Source organism: Sitophilus oryzae, unplaced genomic scaffold, assembly GCF_002938485.1.
Source record: "Sitophilus oryzae breed Bouriz unplaced genomic scaffold, Soryzae_2.0 scaffold_2009_pilon_pilon, whole genome shotgun sequence".
In the NCBI taxonomy this organism is placed as follows: domain Eukaryota; kingdom Metazoa; phylum Arthropoda; class Insecta; order Coleoptera; family Curculionidae; genus Sitophilus; species Sitophilus oryzae.
The window spans coordinates 305,094-329,210 of record NW_022146735.1 but is presented as its reverse complement, the minus strand read 5'-3'; the positions used below and the strand labels follow the sequence as shown (position 1 = coordinate 329,210).

Sequence of the window (24,117 nt, the reverse complement as noted above, 5' to 3'; positions counted from 1 at the left end):
TTCCTCGCAACGACCTCTGTGTGCTAGCTCATAAAATATCGCAAATAGCTATTATTTTTGCATCATGTTTACTATAATTTTATTGGTAAATATTATTTTATTTAAATTTTACAATTATGCAACCCGATATACACCGCGCTATAGAGCCACAGAATATTATCACTGGATGCCGCCCAGCATTAGAATCACTTGTCCCTTGTCACTGTCAGATCAAATCAGATGTTTTTGGATTTATTTATCCTTTGTTTTGGTTATTGAAATTTTATAATTATCAGATAAAATTTCGTAGTTAAATTGGTTATTTTTGATGTGGATCGCAGTGTGCAATTCGTTCATTTAATGGTGGGAATTTGTGAATAAGTTCGTTCATTGACCGGATATGAAATATGACAATGAAAAATATTCTAGAACGTCGTTTTTTTATTTATGCCTTTTTGTGAGTTGGACTAGTCGAGATATATAGTTCTCTATCTATATCCTGGAGGGAGATTTCCGGTTGAAATCTGGTTTTGTGAAGGAAATCGAATCCTTGCATCACTTCTTGTGTATCCACCGACTGAAGAGTGTCGTCGTGAAGAACTGGCTGTCGTTTCGTGAAGCATTTCCTGTTGGTAGTTAACAGGTCTTCCTAGAGAAGGATTAAGGCTTCCGAAACACATTTGGTTAGAGACGTGGTTGGATTTTGTTGATTTGTATGGACCACCGACCAATTTCCGTAAGGGATTAAATAGCCAAATTTTCCGACCGATATTCCGATTCCACGTGCCCAAGAAGTCCCCGACAGTTCCAAGGTATGCTATAATTCTTCTGCCTATTCTAAGTCAATGCTCAACTGATTTTTGTTCATATTGTTTTCTGGTTTTCGACTTTTCCACGCCCACGTGGTGTAGAAAGATTAGTTGAGTGTTATCTTTCTTAAATCTTATTTGGTTGTTCGTAATTGTAGAGCAAGAAGACCGATCCAGACCGTAGCACAAGAACAGTCCAGAATTCCATCCGTTCCTGTTGCCCGTGTGTAGAGTTACCCGATGGACATCATAAACTCTCGTTGAGGTAAAGTTCAGATTTGATTAGTCCTTCTTTATTACCTTTATTAACTCCTACACGTTGTGCTAGTCCTTGTTCTATAATTGAGGCTCTTTTCTAAGACAACCAATATTATTTAGGGTTTTTATGTTCACCTTTTGAAGTCCTACACCTGGCCGGCATCCGTACGTCTGCTGACATCCGTGGGCTCCAGTGACAGTACACCGAGCTGCTGTGCACCGCCGTAGCCACCCTGTAGCTATACACCGTAGCTCAGCCTGAGGAACTTCCGAGTTGTTTCAAGATTGTACCTCGATTAGAGTAAGACTGTTTAGATTTAGTTTGATATTGGTAATCTACCCAGGATTTTGTACTTAGTTTAAGTAAGGGGGATTATGACGTCATACTTTTAGTTTTATTGATTTAAATTTCATTTCACTTTACATCTATTTTCATTTACCTTCAATTACATTTCATTCATTTCTTTTCTTTATATAATAACTTCTTATATATCCTATTTAACTTTTTAATATTTCAATATATTGCTTAAATATTTTTAGTAGTATTATTTACAGCCTAGTCTCATAGTTAAGTTAGAGTCACTTAAGTACAGAGAGTTAGAGTGACTTAAGTGTTAAACTAATTACAATGGATAATATGGCTCCCCTCACCTTAGAAAGATTTTGAAAGGGGCAAATCTTGAAAATAGGGCTAAATATAAAAAAAAACATAGTATATTTATATAGAAATATATAAATTTTTCCTCTCCAAAAAACTCATATGGATATTTTGCCACTGTAATAAAATCTACAAAATAAAATAGTTATATTTTTTAAACACTGTTGCGTTAATCCACCGGAGATTAATTGTCAACAGTGGTTTAATAATAAACAAATTTGCTGGACAGACAAAAAATGCTTAACATTTCGAAAAATATATCTTTTTCCGCCGTCGGAAGCAGAAAAACAAAGAAAAAAACTCATTTTCTTAAAAACGTCATTTAAACTAATTACAATGGATAATATGGCTCCCCTCACCTAAAAAGATTTTGAAAGGATTTTCCCAAACATTTTCAAAGAATTGTTGTTTAGTTAGGCTACTTGTTGAACTTAAATTTAGTATTATTGCCTTTTGTGATTGTAATTTAGTGGTTTTAATTTTAAACTAAGCTTGCCATAAGATGTCTGTGATTAAATAATTGTGATAATAGTTATTTATGATATAAGTGCTAAAAGTGGTATTTCGAACAAAATAAAATCACTTTTAGCACACATATCATACACTATTTTTTCTACAAACAAGTTTATGCTGGTATATATCAAGGTATTATTACTTTTTACGTTAATGAATAATCCATAATATGTCATTTTGAAATCAATTATGAAGTTTATAGTTGCTAAGGTAATTGAAAGAAAGTGTTAAAAGTAAATCACGTGACTTACTTTTAGCACCAGTGCTAAAAGTAAAGGCTGTACTTAAACTGCCCTTAAACGGTAGCTTACTAAAATGTCGTTAATAGGTATGACGTCGTTGATGTGACGCACTTGACGGCTTTATGAAATATAGGAATTTTATAAGAACTAACCAACGCTATCCACCCCACCAAATAACCAACTTAACCAACTAACCTCGACACTGATAAAAAAAATTTAAAAATCAATTATAAATTAGTAAAAACCAACCAACCCCACCACAGAACTAACTAACCAATGAATTAACACCCTCCAAATAACCACGCTAACCAACCCACCAAATAACTAAACCAATCCAACAAAAAAAAAATGAAACCAATGCCATAAGATCACGCTACAAGCAAAAAAAAATATAAAAAAGTCTTGGTCGGCGTGAGATTTGAACCCCGGACCATTCGCTCCCGAAGCGATAGCCTCAGCCACGGAGCCACAATTGCTCTTGCAAAATGCTTATGGCTAGGCATTACTTTCCGCCGACATGAACGACGTCAAAATATCTATTTTAGTAGGCTACCGTTTAACGGCTGTTTAAGTACATCGAAAAGTAAATGACTTTTACCATCAGTGACATAATGCCACATTTTAGGCACTGACAGCATGCATTAAAATTTTTTACTTTTTTATTTTGACGTTTGTAGAAAAAATAATTTTTAACTATTTTAAAAATCTTTTAACCTTTTTAATCTGTTTGTGATTGTATTTTATAACTTGACCTCTATAATGACTATATTAGAATTGTTTACTATTCTGATTGTAATTTGATTAATTTAGCTTTCTGGGCCGGAAGATGGGAATTAAATGAATCTCGAAACATGTCGCCCCATTTTTGAATCAAATTAAATTTTGAAATAAACATCCTAAAAAGATTGTGAGTTTTTTGAGTCCCCTACCCCTCGTCAGAGGTTTTACATTGATATGTACTCACACTGGGTTGGAGAACCTTTAGTAAGAAAAAAACTATTTAAAATATTTAAATGCAACTATTTGAGAATACTTTATTTTTTTTTTAAAACAGATACATGTACAGGGTGGGTCAAATTCGACGCTTTTAAATAGAAACACCCTTTTCTATAGGAGATAGAGGAAAACTAATATCGGTGCCTGGAGCTCAATTTTCATCAAAAACATGATGGTGAAAACCGCACATCAATATCTGTTACCGTTTCGGAGTTACGGGGTATTTTTCAAAAATGTGCATCTTTAACAAATCGCTGTAACTTTTTTGCTATGGAAAATTTTGTATTTCTATGAAAACATTTCCAAAGCACCTTTTTACGTAGAATTTAATGGTTTAAGTATAATTTTTTTAAAATTAATAATTTAAGAGTTATCAACAGAAAAAATATTTTTTTATTTGGGACACTCTCTATATTTTTAATTAAGTGAGAAGAATTTAAAATTACCTTTCCAAAAATATAGCACACTTGATATTTTGTTAAAACCTCCTTTGAAATACAGAATTTTTAAAAGTTCGCCACTTTTAACTAGTAGGCTCTGGACCCCTTATTGATGATATGCCCTTAATGGAACTCGAAACCATATTTTTCCAGCAAGACGACGCACCGCTTCTGAACGCTGAAGTTATCAGCAAATTTTTGCAGTCAATTTCAAGAATAATTGAATAGCTTACCAAGATCTCAGCCGTTGGCCGTCGAGGCCGCCTGACTTAGTGCCCATGGATCTAATCCTATGTATATATTTGTGGAAGAATAAAAGTTCCTTATTCTTCCGTATAATCTACACAAGAATTAGAAATACTTAGCAGTTATGAGAGGGTATCACCCCCACTGAGTTAATGACTTTCACCCCCACTGAGTTAATGAATTCCGCGAGAAATGTTCAAAAACTGCCCCGTCTGTCCATAACAGAATGTCGAACACCTGTAACAAAATCTCATGTATTGGTTTGCTATTTATTTTTATTGTTATTAGATATAATTTAAATGTGTTGGTGTTGGTTAAATATATATTTAAATTGTTATGAAATGCTGCATCTCTCATAGCAAATATTATTTTCGTTTTAATTGATGCTCACAGCTAGATTTTTTTTGCATTATAGCCGGTGCCGTTCAAATCCAAAGTGTGTTACATTTTTGGAAAGGTAATTTTAAATTCTTTTCAATAAATTAAAAATATATAGGGTGACCCATATAAAAAATCAAATTTTCTGTTGATAATTCTTAAATTACTAATTTTAAAAAAATTATACTTAAACCATTAAATTCTACGTAAAAACGTGCTTTGGAAATGTTTTTATAAAACTACAAAATTTTGCAGTTACAGCGATTTGTTAAAAATGCACATTTTTGAAAAACACCCCGTAACTCCGAAACGGTAACAGATATTGATGTGCGGTTTTCACCATCATGTTTTTGATGAAAATTGAGCTCCAGGCACCGATATTAGTTTTCCTCTATCTCCTATAGAAAAGGGTGTTTCTATTTAAAAGCGTCGAATTTGACCCACCCTGTACAAAGCATCTACTAGCAAAATACATCTTGATTATATTCCAACATACAACAATCGACAATACACATCTACAAAAACCGGGCAACGGCCCAGCTACGTCGAAACACCGGTTCCCATTAGAACACCCAAGTTAAGCGACGTAACGCGATACTAGTGGATGGATGGGTGACCAGTTCGAAACTCTGTATCGTGCTGTTGTCCAAAAAAAGGCAAAAGTGTAAAATCTATTAACACACACTGCTCATTCACGCCGGTTCGAGGCCGGATGAGATCGGATATCTCGTTAGTAAGAGTCGATTTAGACACTTGCCAAGTCGGTAGGCCATTGACCTTGATATGGCCGAGGACCGGGGTTCGGATTCCGCGTAAACAAAGTAGGCCCTGTCCAGATTAGCCCTGGCAGCAAAAAGGAGACGTTAACTTGAAATCTTTACTTTACTTTTCTACAAAAACCGTTGACGTTCTGTTAAAATGACATCAAATAATATAAATATATAATATTATATATTTATATTATTTATCCGACGACGGAAAGAGATATAATTTCCAAAACGGATTTTTTTATCTTTTAGGCAAATTTGTTTAATAGTAAGCCACTGCTGACAATTAGTCTCCGTTGGATTAACGCAGCAGTGTTTACAAAAAATAATTATTAAAAAAAATACTGATAGGACATTTTTGGAGAAATGGATCTTCCACAGAAGTATAGACATTTTTTTTTCGTTTTTTTCATCTGGAAAAGAAAAAGAATTGTTTTACAAAAGGAAAAGCAAAAATATTGTTTATACGATAATTATGGATTTCGACAACGAAAATACTTTTTTAAAAAATTTTATTTTTCATAAAGTATGTTTAACAGATACAATGAATACAATAGTTAAGAACAGAATAACAATTTTAATGCGCTTGGTTATATTTATAAGTTCGGTTTCGCTCGCGTCTTCGTGGGAAAACCATGCTATTTCCTCTCACATAACTCGATTCTCAATTTGAAAAACTAAAGTGTAATAGAATTACATCTCTTCATACTCTGGTAAAACCGCAACTATACTATTTTATCCTCTCATCATCAGAATCGATATGGCAAAATCCAATTTATTTTTTTCCTTTTATCAGAGGCGGTAGAGGCGTGCGAGAGAGGGCAAAAAAGTTTAATTGAATAGATTTCTAGGTTTTTCGATTTATTGTGCTGCGAAAAAAGAAACAGGCTTTCGATACAACCGGTTAACAAGGTCTCTCAAAGCTGGTTTATCGATGTTTTTTTATTAATATCTACGCCAATTTTTATTTATTAAAATTGCTATTTTTAGACGTACTTGTTAGTGAGTTGAATAGTCGAATAAAAATACAAAATCTATACAGTTACATAAAAATATCAATTCAATACCCCTTTTTGAGAAAATAAATAATACCAAATCTAATTTTTTATCATTCATTCATTAATGTTATATATTTCATAAAGATATGTCATAGATGTGGAATTTATACACAAATACTAATATTGGTTTATAAACACAACTCTCAGTAGCTATACCGGGTACGTCTAAAAAATGGCTCACCCCTATAACTTTTTTATTTTTTCAGATAAAAAAATTAGATTTGGTATGTTAGTATATGACATAAATTAGGATTGATTGACGCATTCAATTGTTTTTGGCCACTTCCTGTTTCAACGGAAATGACTACAACTTTTGATCTTTTAATGGCACCCTGGGCATTTTTTACTTTATTCAATAGAAAATGACATTCTATATAGAATGACATATCATATGTTTTGACATTTTTACTTACAAACAAAATTGAATTTTAAATTTTAATCTGTGTTAAAAACACTAATTTTTAATCAAGGAGCCTTGGAAAAATAGATTTGATCGTCTAATATTATTCGTGTCTTGTCCTGGCCGGTTAAAAGATGTCCAAATCGTATTTTTAATCATATCTTAATTTTTTTAAATGGAACGAGGGTGGCTCATTAGCATATTTGGAAAAATATTTTTTTACGATAATTTGGTACCAAACATATTTCGAGTCTATTGTCGTTATGAACCGCATTTTACAATTTCAAATAAACCATATGCGAAAATGTCAAAATCTGACATGTGATACGTCATTCTGTTCAGAGTGTCATTTTCTATCGAATAAAGCAACAAAACACCGAGGGTGCCATTTAAAAATCAAAAGTTGTAATCATTTCCGGTGAAACAGGTAGTGACAGAAAACAACTGAAAAACAACTGAATACGTCAATCAATCCCAATTTATGTCATATACTAACATATCAAATCTCGTTTTTTTTTTATCTGAAAAAATAAAAAAGTTATGAAAAGCTGAATATGCCAAACGTTCCAATTCCACGCGTGTTGTTATCTTTTATCAGATTTATTCTACGACGTTGATGGATCGCTTCGTTCACTGCTCATGGAAATATTACAGGTAATATTAGATCTAATTGATCAAACCCTTCCGCACCCTTTGTTTCCTGCGACCTTAGATCATATACAGAGTGTTTCAAAAAACATGTGCCATATATTGTGGGGAGATTCCTCTCGTAAAAATAAGATTTATTTTTTATATCAACATAGATCCTTAAATAACTAGAAGAACTGTCATAAACATATCAAGGACGTTCTATTATCCACCCGCCAAATTTGAATATGAATTTGAATATTTATATATATTTTTAAAAAATTGATATAAAACTATTTATAAATACAGAAACATAACATTAACATTTAACTAAACACACTTGCATCTTTGCAATATAAAAGCTTAAAAATCAAAATAAAAACTTCCAAAAAACAATAGTCTTACGCAACGAAAATAAGGTTATAAATTTTATTACAGTTTCCAGAGTTGTCCTCAAAAAATTAATTTGTACGTTTTCAGGTATACTAAAATTGAACTTCTTGTTATATAAAACAAATCCTTGCTATACTAAAGCGATTATACAACTCTATGTATATTTTTCCTATATAGAAGGGTGTGATTAATAAGTGATAATCATTTAAGTGATTATCGCTTGGCGGTCATATTGTAATTATAATTTTTTGAAATATTAATTCAGAAGTCATTTCTGTCAGTTTCACAAAATATCCCGTCAATTCTTATTACCAAATGGCAAAAGAAAGATAAGGATATATGTACTTTATTTCGTTGTATAATCTTTTGAATACAACTCGATGTTTCGGGATTACCGAATAATACTTTTACCTGACACGAAATGCGTTACCCGGCAACACTATGACTCTGAAGGAGGAGTAGTGTTGCCGGTATCGCATTGAGTAAGAAACATCTTGTGGTATTACATTCGATAATCATCCATTTTGTCCTTTACTCCTACGTGGAGCATGGGCTTCAATAAAAGCTCTTCAGCGGATTCGGTTGTTTGCAATTGATTTGACATCTCGCCATGGTCGGTTTATTGCTTTGATCTTCTTTTTAATTGTCCTTTGCCATGTATGTCTAGATGACCAGTTCTTCGACTGCCTTGTGGATTCCACTCAATAGCTCTGCCAACGATGTTGTTGCCGCTTCGCCTTAAAGTGTGACCAATCCACCTCCATTTCCTCAATGTGATCTCGTTATACACCTGCCTCTGGTTGGTTAAGCTCCATAAACCCTCATTCCTGATAGTATTGGGCCAGAATATTCCTACAATTTTGCGCAGACAGCTGTTTATGAAAACTTAGAGTTTGTTAATTAATGGCGATGTAATTTTCCAGGTCTCTGCACCCTACAGCAAAACTCACTTGACATTCAAATTGAAAATCTTATTTGTAGTAAGTTGAGAATGCTGTCTAGATCTCCAAATATTTTTGACATTCCACATGTTATTCTGGTCTTGTTTAAAACGATAATATTATTAACTGAGACTACTACAATAATATATTTTGCTAATCAGTGATTTAACATTCCAATTCAAATTAAATATAAAATTGGTAAAATGTTTAAAAATAATATTTTTTACAAAATTAATTCAATTCGTTCAATTTTTAATTAGCTTATGCTAAATAAGGTCCTCGGGAAAAAGAAATCTATTGAACGCTTCATAGGTGCAATACGAATGGTATGTATGAAAATGATATATTGTAGTGATGGAACCCTTTTTAATGCTGATCTTATGGTGTTGATATGAAGGCTGTCCAACGACAAAATCCTTCATATAAATGTGTGTCCCCTCATATAAATGTGTCTCTCGTTTTAATTTCAGGGTAGTTTATTTTATTTTATAAATAAAGAAGTTGGGTATAATTGTAATACAAAGCATGAAATCGAAATAAAAATTTTAATGAAAAATGACTACTTCAAAAATATTATGAAAAAAACTGTATAAAACTGCTAAAATCCAATATAGTTATTTTATTAAAATGTATTATTAAAATTATTATAATATTAATTGTTCTAAAACTAGTACCTTTTGGCCTTATATATCTACAGTATTATAATCTATGGTAATTTACCTATCGTGTGATGTCTTTTTTACAGCTACTCCAGTTCTTAGTAACATATACGAGATGGTATCCAAACTTTATTGGTGGCTAATACAACTTTCTGGGTCCCCTAAGATATTGAACCACTCGCCACCACTGACTCAACAGAATCAAAAGCTTATTAGAATAAATTTCTTTCAATTCAGTCTTCTTATTATCTCATTACTGTTTACAATATTTTCAAATATAAAAACTCAATAAGGAGATTTATTTTATTTGAAAAAAAACTTAAAAAAAACTTGAAAAACTTTATATAATTGACCAAAATAAGATGAAATTTATTTCTTTTTGCGACTTTCACGAAAGCAGTTTGTTCGACGAAAGTGGCTACATTTTTTCTGGGTTCTTTTTATTTTCTGAAAGGTATAGAAATCTAAAAATAAATTTTCCAAAACCATTAAAACTTTTTTCGAAATTTATATAACATTAAATAATATTTACTGCCTGTTCTTGGTTCTCCTAGGAAAGTATAAAACAGCGAAAGAAGTATAACTAGAAGAGTTTTGAAATGTTTGTTGATACAACCATTTAATTACATCTTCTAATATTATCAAATTTTACAGAAATATCACAACACAAAGTAATACTTAATAGAGTTGGCAGAAATTTAATTTAATGTGCAAAAATTCCTTATTTTATTTTTGTTATGTCTAGTATAACATTAAGAATAAATAGTTTAATAGGTTTTAAAACTTCAAATTAATTTACTTAAAATTAATTTCATATAATACAGACACCATAAAATGACATCTTAGAGCTCACACGTTTTGTATTAACTTACTTTTTGTTCAAACAAACTTTAACGAAACTTTGAAAATTTAACATCTATTCCCAGTCAAAGTTAGTTAAGGATTTAAGTATAATAGCAACTATATAATAAAGAAGTTAAAGTTACCATAAACAATATGAATTAGAGATGAAGGTTTAAAGACTTAAAACAAAATTGTATTTTCTTAAATGTGTTTATAATACTTTGGAAATTTTATCACTAATACAAAATAAAATCAAAAAACCACACGTCTCTTTTCAATTCAAAAAATCATTTTTACAATTTAGTTAAGTTTCGATAAAATATTTTTATTTGGATGTGACAGCTCGACATCTCTGAGAGCAACGACGATTTTTCTATGGCTAACTAAGTGATTTTTTTTAAACAGATAGGAATTGGCTATAACTCGGTAATTTTTCGAAAAAAAAACCGTATTATAGGTTATATCGCTGAAAAGCTTAAAAAATGTCACTTTTCATGAAGTCAAGGCTAACTATGGTTTCCATTTAAAAAACGTATGTTTGTGTCATATGTCAAAAATGAGAAGGGCTTAGACAAAAACAGAGAACACAATCTCATTAAGGATGTAGTTATCTTCAACTTTTATCTGAAACCTTTTTGTCTAAAATACACGCAACGCAGAAATTTTTGGTCAAATTTAAAGTGTTATATTTTTGTTATTTTTAGCCCCATTTTCATGAATTTTTTAGCAAGGTGTATACTAAGGGCTGGCAAAGGTTAGTCTTGGGTCAAGATTTCCGTATGTAAGAAGAGTACAATGCGTTTATAATGTACCGAACAAAGAGAGGACAGTAAACACGTTGCCAAACATATGAAATAAACCGAGAAACTGGGCACATCGAAGAGACGTGGAAGGGGATATAGCAGATTTGTCGCAGTTGACCGGTCGACCCAATCAATACCTCTGTCAGTACTTAAAGTTCTAGGGAAACGTGTACGTCATGCGTTCAGCTTCACGATTTAATTACGTCTCGTGATACTTAATTTGTTCATTTACTAACGAATCGTTGTAATTTTCCCTATAGCTTGAATTTTTTTAAGTGCAAGCTAGAAACACTTGCATTTTTGGTAAAAATAAGTGGAATTGAGTGGGTGTTTGATAGTGGTCGCGCTATTAGAACTCTGAATTCAAAAATCGGTATCTCGAAATCTATTAGAAATAATAGATTGTAGTTTTTTCAAGAACTTTGTTAATATTTCTGCTGTATTTTCTTTGTAGACAGTATGTGAAAATCTTTATCAATAAAAAATTACACGATCGCTGAAAATTGCTACGCTCTAAAAGTAAATGGATGGATTGTTTACAATTTTTGAATAGAAAAAACAACCTTATCGAATTTTTCTTATGTAAACGTATTGTAAAATATCCGATCTTGAAAATAAAAAAAAGTTTCAATATCTAAAGTGGTTTTTGAGTTATGGCCTGTTATGTGTTAAAAAGTTGAGTTTTGAAATTATCGCGATTACTGACGTTTTCTCGTTATAAAAAAAATGACACCCTAACGATATCCTTATAAATCCATTTCAGATGCTCAGAAACATGTCTAATGATTTTATCTCGTTATCTCTTGAAAAAAAAGTATTTTAAAAATAAGCGGTTTGCGATCGTGATTTTACTTTACTTGATCAACGCCGCAACAGCACACCGTCGCGCGTCGCGTCGGTCGGTCGCATTTCTCTCACTCCGACTTAATAAGATCCCTATGCGATTTACTTCCACACATGTAAATGCCGACCCAAAAGTAACAGTTGCCAGCACGGTATAATTATGTCAACTTTAATTCGTAAACTCAGCTTTTTATAAAGTATTTAGTATTTGGCATATAATAACAGCGAAGAAGTACAACTAACTCCTCGATTAACCCTGCATAATACAGGGTTAATCGAGGAGTTGTTTTTACCTTAACTTTAAAACACCCTATTATATATTTTGATATATTAATTCATACAAATTAGAAAAAAGAGCCAAAATTGAAAACTGTTGATGGCAAGCTCATTTCGCTCTTAAAAATTAACCAAGGCATGTATTGACATAATACAAAAAACAAATTGTTCAGAAGACATGGTTCTGACGGTAAAATTATATTTTAAGAAAATTTACACATGAAATTATTGCACAGGGTGTTTTAAAGTTAGGGTAAAAAACAACCCCTCGATTAACCCTGTATAATATGCCAAATACTAAAGATTATAAAAAGCCGAGTTGACGAGTTAAAGTTGACATAATTATATACAGCTTGCTAAAATATTCATGAAAATAGTACTGATATTTTTGGTTTGGTTTGTTTTGACGCCTAGAAACAGCAGCCGATAAATATTCGAATATCTTAAATATTTTGCCAACCAAACTAGCAAAATCAGAATAGTCAACTATTTCAATCATTGTTAATCGCTCCGTATATAAAAATAAACACCATTTTTAATTAAATTCTTCTAACACCCAACAGAACACTCAACCAACAATAACCTGCGAATCATAATCCGGAAAATTACGAAAAGGAAAATTAAAGATATCGATCATTTCCACACACCGATACGTATTATGTCTCTCCCAAGGAAATGGTGTAAAAATCTCCTTTTCACGCGCTTGGGAACACCTGAGAGAAGGGGAAAAGAAATAATGCCCTATTTTGACAGAAACGGGGGGATGGGTTTCCTTTTCGATTAGAGTAGTGCCTCTTGGGATCCTGCTGTTGTGTTGTTGTTTATCGTATTTTCTTTTTCTACGTGTTTATAGATCCCTACAAGCAACAGAAGATGAAAAACGAAGATAAACATTTTTCTTTAATAAATTTAATATTAACTGTCTTAGAGAATATATATGGGGCGTTTACACACATCCACTTAGCATTTAGGTTTCGTAAACATTTAAAAAACATTTTTAATTAGAATTTATTAGAATCGACTGTCAAAAAGCACAAACCATCAACTAAGTATGAAAACCCTTAACATCTCTGTTTTAAGTGTCCAGGTTTCGCATCCGGAAGTCATCACTGGTAGTACACATTTTTTTTTCAATAAGAGGGGGCCATCCTCTGCCGGAAACACTGCGACCTGTGAGGCCTTGAGTGAAATGTTTCTATTGTGTTTTGCAATATACATTGGTAAAATGTTTTCTTCTTTAGATAAACATTCTAATTAAAAATTAATTCTTCTGTTGATTTCTTGTAGTAGAGATCTCTAGCAAATGAACTTACCAAAACTAAAGAAATGTACAACGAACTAGTGGACAGAAAAGACATTCTAATAAATAACAAAGTAATGGAAATAGTAGAAGGATACGTATATTTGGGACAACTAATACACATTAGTACTAATACACAATTGTGTATTAGTTGTCCTAAATATACGTATTCTTCTACTGTTTACATTACTTTGTTATTTATTAGAATGTCTTTTCTGTCTGTCAAATGTTCAATTGTGTATTAGTACTAATGTGTATTAGTTGTCCCAAATATACGTATCCTTCTACTATTTCCATTACTTTGTTATTTATTAGAATGTCTTTTCTGTCCACTAGTTCGTTGTACATTACTTTAGTTTTTGCTAATACACAATTGTGTATTAGTTGTCCCAAATATACGTATTCTTCTACTGTTTACATTACTTTGTTATTTATTAGAATGTCTTTTCTGTCTGTCAAATGTTCAATTGTGTATTAGTACTAATGTGTATTAGTTGTCCCAAATATACGTATTCTTCTACTATTTCCATTACTTTGTTATTTATTAGAATGTCTTTTTTGTCCAAGTTCGTTGTACATTACTTTAGTTTTTGCTAATACACAATTGTGTATTAGTTGTCCCAAATATACGTATTCTTCTACTATTTCCATTACTTTGTTATTTATTAGAATGTCTTTTCTGTCCACTGGTTCGTTGTACATTACTTTAGTTTTTGCTAAGTTCATTTTGAGAGCCACTTTATTGCTGGCTGTATTTAGTTTGTTAATTTGTGTTTGTAGTTCTTCAGGGCTATTGGCAATTAGGACAATGTCATCAGCAAACCTTAGATGGTTCAGATATTCTCCATCTATTTTTAATTCTTTGCTGGTCCAGTACAGTTGCCGAAAGATTTCTTCTAATGTTGCTGTAAACAGCTTTCGGGATATCGCGTCTTCCTGTCATACTCCTTTGCCAGTTGGGAACTCCGTTTTTTTTATATATCATTAGTCTTGATTTGGATTCTTAATATATATTGGCAGTAGTTTCTATATAAGGCCTGGCAATACCTTGTTTCGCAAGGGCTTCTATTATTGCCTTAGGATATATCGAGTCGAAAGCCTTCTCAAAATCTATAAAGGCTATGGCTAGTGGAAGTTCGTATTCTTTTGTTCGCCTGATAGTTTCTCTTAGTGTATATATGCAATCAATCTTGCTAAAGCCGCTTCTAAAGCCTGCTTGGTCTTGTGGCATCAATATCACAAGTGGCGTAACTAATTTTTTGAGATTTTTCAAGAAAGCGGTTTAAAGTTTTTTTACGACTTTTGTTTCAAAACTAACCAAAATATATTGAAGCCACTGTATTTTTTTGATAAAAACACAAAAAAAGGAAAAGAGAATATAAGATTATCAAATTTTATATTTAGCAAAGCCTTTGAAAATATAACATTATATTACTAAACAATTACAAATGTCACTGTCACAAAATACTGAAATGAATTTTAGGTTAAAAGTTCTTTACTATGTTATATTTTAGCTGTTGAAGTGTAAGTTTGTTTTAAAATATGCGACTACTAATTGCAACTTAATAACAATGTTGAACATGTCTATACAAATTCCTTTATAATTTGGAACAAGAAATCTATACCTGAGTTAATAAGCAAAATTTGCTCTTACCCTAAGCGTTTTCACTTGTTCATATAAACATTTTTTTTCAATTGTTCATATAAACTCATGGTACTTACTCGAGGTCACGGACGCTCCGTCGCATGTGAAAGCGCTGTAACAGCGACGGAGCGTCCGTGACCTCGAGTAAGTACCATGAGTTTATATGAACAATTTCACATGGGCGCGTATGCTCCATCCGACGGAGTTTATTCGACGGCTACCTTGAAAAAACACGACGGACGGCCCGTCGCGGCCGGTCCGTCGCATGTGAAAACGCTTAAGTTTAACATAAAATTTTATATATAAAAACGAAGCCTTGTGAAATTTTGTAATTAGCGTGCTTATTCGAACAATTTTTTTCAGGTATCTTGGATGCGTAAGCGTGATCTGCATATTTTGACCTCCGGAATACACACCTACACTGGAGACGGAAGATTTAGTGTTCGCCATCCTGAACACAGTGATGACTGGGATCTACACATCGATTACGTACAGAAAAGGGATGCAGGAGTGTATGAATGTCAAGTGAATACTGAACCTAAGATTAGTCTACCTGTGATGCTCTATATTGACGGTTAGTATTGCTCTATGTTAGGGATTTTTGAGAATATCTCTATAATATATATTTTATGTTTGCTACTTAATACTTTGTATTTTCAATACCGCATATTTTTTCTAAATATTTTAAAAATATTTAAAAACAAGAGCTTGTATGTTTAATAAACAGCAACCAAAGTACGCTTGCAATGCTAATTTGAAAGTGATAAAAACTATTAAAAGCACACTTTTTATTATTAAGAATCTCGACAACTTATTACTTTATATTTCTATCAGGAAATATCATTGTAGCCCTGGTGACAGTAGTATATTAAAATTATTATCCATCATCGTAGATAAACGAAACAAGTTTAGACTGGAATGCTCGGCTTGCCGCCAAAACTTACTATTGTTTTGGAGTGCATACGTACAAATCTGATCTTGTTAACACTGGTCTAATATTTGCTATTATAAATATGCTATATTTACTATAAATATAGTAAATATTTTTGAATCTTTTCTTTATTTTTTTTTATTCTTTGACATTGTAACCATTTATAAATGTTTATTTTAAACAATAAGACTGACAATGTAATTTGTATACTTGTTTTGTATTTTTTTTTGTTTGTTTACTTTACCTTTGTCTACAAATTGTAAAAAAAATTGACAATGAAGGCATTTATTTATTTAAATAGCTAACTCCATTATTCCTAATTTTACAGGTGAGCAATAAAAACGGTACAAAACATATGTACACATGTAGCATAAGTATATGTATACGTTAATATTATAGATAACAATATTTGTTGGGGAACAAAAAAACTCAATATTTAGTTAAAAATTTAACGTAAAAATTATATATCAAGCGTATTATTTAATTAACGTAAAAATAGAGTTAGCAGGTTAACACGTTTTATTGACAAAATACTTTACTTTATTATGTTTTTTGTAACAAGCACTATTGTACTATTATTTAAAGATTTACTTCATTTTTCAAAAAATTCTAGTATCATTTTTCATAATTAATGAGGTTATGGTTACCATTTTCTAAAATTTATGTAACATTTTTAAAAAGTTAATTATTTTTATTCCGAAAAATCATATAAACGAGAGTTATATGTCATAATTATTTACGCAAAAATATTTTTGACGTAAAAAATACTGTTCATAAATAAATAGGCCTTTAATTAAAAAAATGTTTAATTAATGAGTATTAAAACCCCTGTTAATTAAAAGGATCAGATATCTGACGAAAATAAATATTTAGAAGATTTTTTGTGTAATAAATGAGCTAATTAAAATTATGTAAACAAAATGTAAATCCGACAAAAAATGAACAAAAAGATTATTATCATGGATTTGATATATTCTGGAAAAAATGAAAGTCGTAAAATTTAATATTAATATTTTTGAAGGTTCGGTATACAGAGAATTATAATTTCATTCTTAAGTAAACATAATTTATTTACAAATAAATAATATTTAAATGAGTTTATATATTAATAGTATTTTTAAATTGTTTTTCAAGTTTTTTCACAATTTTTTTTTATTTAGTAACTTCATGGCAAGTATATCCCAATAACAAATGTCTGTCAAGTACACGAGTCGTCTGGATCCAACTTTAGAGAGAAACAGAAAATTGGTATTTTTAAGAACAAAAAATCTGCCAGATGAGTGTCATAAACTAGTGTCTATTTTATTTCTGGAAATAGAATAATCTGATTTAATAGGAAGTGTTTTTAAAATATTTACAATTAAACATATGTAAAGATTACAAATAAAACATATGTAACCATATGTGAAAAGTTAGATACTACAGGGCACTTACTGGTATTGTACAATCATTTTGCTATAGCTTATATTTTTATAGAGTACTAATAATGTTTATTTAATTTTGGTAAACTAAATTTTAAATTTAAACAGTAATGGATAAATCCACCAAAAAAAATTAAATTAATGGAATTGAAATCATAAATCCAATATATTAATTAAATTATCATTTAATTAGTTTACATACTCAATATCGCTACTTCTAGTACCTCTATATAATTTCACTCCATTACAGTAAAGGAGAGAATAAAATACTAATTATTTTACACAAATAATTTGAGTAACCTAATTTACAAGGTAAAATAATCATCCACAAACTAGAATCAATTAACCTGAGAGGTGATTAAAACGGTTGTTTAGATAATGTCCAAACAATAATTATCGGCGAATATTGAGAATTGATGAACATTATTCATTTTTATTTGCATACAGAGTGATTAAAAGGTTTTAAAAACTATTAAATTATAATAATAAATATACAGCATGCCGCAATGCGTACTGTAGCAACGGGGGAATCCGTAAGGGGGAAAACAAAATTCACGGCGAGCGAGCAATTCATGGGCGTGCTATAAATATTTTGAGTAACATTACTTACTTATAGAAAAATTTCAGAAATACCAAATCAATTTTACTTTTTTAACGTCTTTCTACGTAATTAAAACAAAATCTTTGTAAAAATTAGAAAATCAAGAAGAAAAACAATAAACAGTCAATAAGATCACGCAACTATTTTAATGATAATAACTGTACTGTTCTCTAAGCTCCATCTACTGCCGATTTAATCAATCTTTCTCGTAAAAAGTTAGACAATGCGGCCGTCAATAAAAATTCGACAAATTTGCAAGTAGCGAATTAATGAATGGGCGGAGTGTGTTTCACAGTAATATACTCTGCCTCAAATAGTTTAAGTTTTAGTAATAAGTCCGATTAAATGTATATCTCCGAAACTAAAGTTTCAAAAAAAGTAATACAATATATACAAATTCATTTACCCAGTAGTAGGTATAAAAAACATTTTTGGTAAACTCTGTCTCAAATAGTTTCTGAAAAAAAATAATTTTTTAAAAAGGTCCGATTAAATTTATATCTCCGAAACCAAAATTTCAAAAAAAGTCATACTATATCTACAAATTCATTTACCTAGTAGTACGTCCACGTGGGTTAGGTAGTGTTTTGTAGTAAATTATATTAGTCACACTCCAATATTGTGTCTGCATTCTTGAAATTCCTTTCATAGACACAAATACAGTAGATGTACTTTACTTTTTTTATAGTATCTAGTATATTACCTCGGAGAATCTAGTATAATTTGTAACTTGAAATGTATTTAAGAAATACATATTTTTGCAAAATAAAACATTAAATCACCACAATAGACCAAAAGGCTTTTACTTTTGCACTAGACGCGCGTTTCGCTAACCATTTTAGTATCATCAGCAGATGATTAAAACTAAATTAATATCTACAAATTGATAATTTATATATTAGTAGTGGCGAGTAGGCGTGGCAAAAACTATTCAAGCGAGTCAAAACCAACCGAGCGTAACAATTAATTACCTACGAAACTAGAGCAGTAGGAACGGAGAACTGGATGGAATTGGGCCATTGTCTCTGTTCATACTATCTTTACATTTATTAATTTTGACGTTTTCAGTGATTTTGTGTATTGTTGTGATTTAGCGTTTTATTTTGTTGACATTTATATCTTTGTAATGTAACGTTTTCTTGACACAATGCAAACGGCAGCTTTTCGTCTTTGGGAGCAGTCGTAGGTTCGTTTTTTCTTTTTTTATTTTTTTTATTAGGTGTTATAATTAATCAATAAAACAATAATTATTGGGCGCCAGGACATTCACTCAGAAATAATAGATCTCTTTACCCCAACTTAAATTTATTTATAATTAAAAAAATATTAGACAATTGATGTGGATGAAGTTAGGTTTTTAAAATGAATTAATATTTAAGAAAAATAAGTAATCAACATTTAAATGTATGATAAAAAAAAATAGTATCACTTGCTTTGTTGATCAAAAATCATTGACATTATTAATATAAAATTACGCAAAATAAAGTTAAATAAGTACCTCAAACTAACGCAGTTCACGAACCTTGTTGTATGCGCACATAATTCCGTCAATCAATCAAAAGTTAATTAAATAAATATGTCAAGTGACACCATCACAAAATACTTGACAAGATATTAAAATATATAAAAATTTGTATATTTAAAATTAAGAAAATTATATTTTAATAATGAAATTCAAAATTGATATCTAATAATTACATAATTAATTACGTAATTCGTCAACAGTAAGTAAATAGATTTGAAATGAGTTATTAAAAAAATGTGAAATCTGGCCTGATTATCCGGTGCAATTCCAGGCTTTGGCTCGTCCTTCTGGATGGTGTGTGGACGCTAGGTGTGGGAGCTCATCCCCAATCTACCACAGCCTCGAACAGCCCCTTACAATACCACCAGCCATGTGGAAATCAAACATGGATCATAGATACAGGCTCTCGTACCTCAAACCACCAATCACGACATATAACTCGCCATGTAACTGGGCGGTAAAACCCTGGAAACGACACAACTTATGCACAAAATGCATTTTAGAAATTTTAGAACTTACCTCACAATGCTGAGGGTTTACTCAAAAATTAAATTCATGACAGGACAACCAAAACCACGTTTAGAAAATCTGTAAAGAGATAAGGTTGAACCAAAAGAGTAAAAATGTGATGAAGATCAAACTTACCACAAAAATACCCATGAAAACTTAAAATTGATTCCTTCCCCAAATGCCAGGAACCACTAGGACTACATTCCAAAAGTTAATAGAATTAAAAAGTTTAAACTTTTTCGGATGACTTCAGATAAGTATGTCGATGTTTACGCCACGAAATCTGAATCAAAAATGGTGACTTCCGATGGTCAAAAAGATGCTCCAGTTCTGCGCCGACAAGGGCAAGTACGATCCACAGAGTGTCCGAAATTAGTCAGAACTAATTCGGTAGGGTGTATGTTGGGTTGCCAATAGTATCGTTTTATTAAAACGTTACAGTAATATAATAAAAAATTGTATTCATTCTATGCAGAATATATTTAAAGAACAAAAATAAATATACCAGGTGTTTCTCAAAAGTGGACAACCCCTATAACATTTTTATTTTCTCAGAGAAAAAATCGAGTTTTGATATGTTAGTACATGACATAAATCAGGATTGGTTGACGTATTCAATTATTTTCGGTCACTTTCTGTTTTACCGGATATTACTACAATTATTGGTTTATAATGGTATTTTTTTACTTTATTTGATAGAAAATGACATTCTCAATAAAATGACGTGCACTTAAAAAAATAGTATTATAAATTTTAACATATAGTGCAATGGCTGGGTTCATAACAATTTGTTTCAAAATAGCAAGTACCTATGGGGTACCAAATTATTCGTAAAAAATGCTTTTTTCAAATATGCTAATGAGCCACTCTCGTTCTATTTGAAAAAATTGAGTTATAGTTATTAATTCTTTTAAAATTAAAAAAATAATTCGATTTACCAGGTTTTTTGTTGCAGACTTGAATTCTCTTACCTCAACCCATCAGGATTCCAGAAATAAGAAAAAAGGTACATAAACCTCAATTTATAAGTTAAAAAAAAGATAACTCAAATAGATATTACCTAATATTTTTCACTCATATAGTTATTTGGTTCTAAATATATAAAAACAGTTTTAACAACATATATTTAAAAGTTTTTACCAAAAAGTTTGAAAAAGTAATAGATTATAAAAATATTTTTTACACGTAAAAAATAGTTTTGTGCGTGTAACAAATAGTTTTATACGCGTAGAATTAAAAATTAATAAATAATTTGATTCACTTTCACAAAATTTGTATTAAAATAAAAATATTTGATAAGCACGTGGAGTACTCACAAATACACGTGGCGTTACTACGTATTTTTAAGCGCGCGTCCTTACCATTTTTCGTCTCGCTAGCTTCTGTGTCACGACCTTCAATTTTTACTCCAGAACGCGTAAAAAAGTCTTACTTCAAAAATCACATGTTTTGTTTAAACATATAAAAGACATGTTTTTTTCTACCCTTATTTTGTCTCTCATATATTTACCTCCGCATAGTTAATCTCAATAGGTACCTAAAATATTAATAAAATAAATACCACAACTAGAAATAGAACCTGTGCTTTTAAGTTTAGTAGATAAAACCTATAACTTTGCGTTGCCCGCATTTTATAATAAAAAATCGGTAAAAAAACTTTTAAGTTAAACGGTTTTATCTTATGTGCACTGAAAACTAGAAAATAATAATAACAATTAGGTATTTTGAACTTCTAGTTCAGAAATATTTTAGTACTAGGCAGAATAGCTTTTAGGCATATTAGACTAAAATAAAAACGTGGGGCCCCTCTGAAATCCTACCTATGGCAAAGCATATCTTTATACTTTGGTAGATCATGAGCTCGGCGTTCGCTGGTGAAGCCGCCACGGCTGGTTATTGATTGTCAAAATCTCCAGTTACGATTATAGTAAGTCGATGCAATCCACACTTAGTATAGAAGAAAGTATTACAGCAATAGTTAATGGGCCCCACGTTTTTATTTTAGTCTAATATGCCTAAAAGCTATTCTGCCTAGTACTAAAATATTTCTGAACTAGAAGTTCAAAATACCTAATTGTTATTATTATTTTCTAGTTTTCAGTGCACATAAGATAAAACCGTTTAACTTAAAACTTTTTTTACCGATTTTTTATTTTCTAGTTTTTAGTATTTAACGGAAATGCCTACCGAATATTCCTCATTCTATTTATTACTAGGTTTTTTACCTTAGTATTATTACATGGTTTTTTACCTGATAATTTATTACAATCTGACGCTGAGGTGTTTCTGACGCTAACAACTCTCTCTGTCTATCGCGTTCTGATGCTAGCCTAGACTCATGACGCTCAGGTCTTTCTGACGCTAACAACTCTCTTTGTCTCTCTCGTTGTGATGCCAGCCTAGACTCATGACGCTCAGGTGTTTCTGCCGCTAACAACTCTCTCTGTCTATCACGTTGTGATGCTAGCTGGACTCATGACGCTCAGGTGTTTCTGACTCTACCAGCTGCCTTTGTCTCTCACGTTGTGCTATTAACCTGGCATCATGTTGCTCAGGTGTTTCTGTTGCTAACCGTTCTCTTCGTTTCTGTAGTCGACTATAAGTTTCATTTTCACTTTCTTTTGCACGTTTCGTTCTATACTTTTCTTTCGCCTTTTCGAGCCTTCTTTTTCGTTGTGTAGCAGTTTCGTTTTTATTTTTGTTTGTGTTTTTATTTATTGTTTCCATGTTGTTCCCACGAGTAATGGACATTTTAACGGTCGACCCCAGAGGTCCAGTAGAGGGGCAAAGCTATAATATACAACAAGAGGCGCCCAATCTTGAGGGGAAACGCTTGCGACATTACATTTTTAGCCACCCTAATGCCATACAGTCCTCAGCACATTTTAACCTATTACCTTAACTTGGGTGGTAAAGCTACCGCTAACTACGTAGATACATCTAATCACCTATTTTTTTTATCTGTCCTTCTAACGTCACACAATCTTGGACACAACTGTTCTGGACACGACTGCTCATGCCCTCACCTAATACGCCATTTTGTAACGACGTCCATCTTGGATTTTAAATTTTGTCATAATCACAGTATTCTACTTGTGTAGCCCTTTCATTTGATACCCATATTGAGGGGGTTGTGGAAAAATATGAAATCCGCCATTTTGTATCGGCGGCCATCTTAGATTTACAATGTTATTGATATTACTATATTGTATTGTCATCGGAACTAAAGGTGTGTACCAAATTTCAGATCAATCTGGCAACAGGAAGGTACTTAAATTTCAATTTCTAATTTTGACCCAAATAAACAAACAAATAAATAAATACCGTACGGGTCGAGCTAAATAAAACCGTTTAAAAATATGACAACTAATACAAATATTTTTATAGTATATATTTTTAATATCAAAAAAATATCGAGACGCTACTGACTCAAAAAATAAATTCAGCGATTAACTAATATTATACAAGGATCAACTAAAAAAAAGAACCAATAATCCTATAATCATATTTACCCTGGGTCTTTGCTTTTTTAGTGTCCCTCGGTATCTGCTGTTTGTTGCCTCTCGTCCTAGTTTTTTATTCGTTTATATAAGGAAAAAAGGGGTCAAATAAAAATTTATAGCCTGTCGTATGGTCATCGAAGCCAAAAGCCCCCATTTCTATTGGTCGCAGAAAGTTTAAGGCCATAAGGCTAAAGATTATTTATTTGTTAATATGGAGGTCCAAAAAAAGGGACATGTTGGCTCTTACAGAGACTAGATCAGAGAAAATGGCTATAAATTTATAAACAATTTTGATTTGTTTTTTACAGTACCGGGTCAAAAAATTCGCATTTTATTCAGGGTTGTTCACCACATACGACACGGAGTATTATAGCTAAACGATTAGATTTTTACAAATTATAAGTTTTGGGTTCGTTGAAAGACTATTAGAGCTACAATTTAAAAATATTTTTACAAGGTATAGAGTGTCCAAATAAATAAAAAATATCAAAGTTGTATTTTTTTAATGGAACGCCTTGTATATTATTGCATTTTTAGTTTCTACGACTAAAA

At 31.3% G+C, this 24,117-nt stretch overlaps 1 protein-coding gene across 1 annotated transcript in view; it reads left to right on the top strand.

The window, feature by feature from the left end:
* Positions 1–24,117, top strand: part of LOC115884056 (hemicentin-1-like) — a 372,498-nt gene that overhangs the window by 321,723 nt on the left and 26,658 nt on the right. The window contains exon 3 of the mRNA XM_030902507.1: positions 15,438–15,648. Coding sequence (XP_030758367.1) covers positions 15,438–15,648 — 211 coding nt within the window. The remainder of the gene's footprint in view (positions 1–15,437; positions 15,649–24,117) is intronic.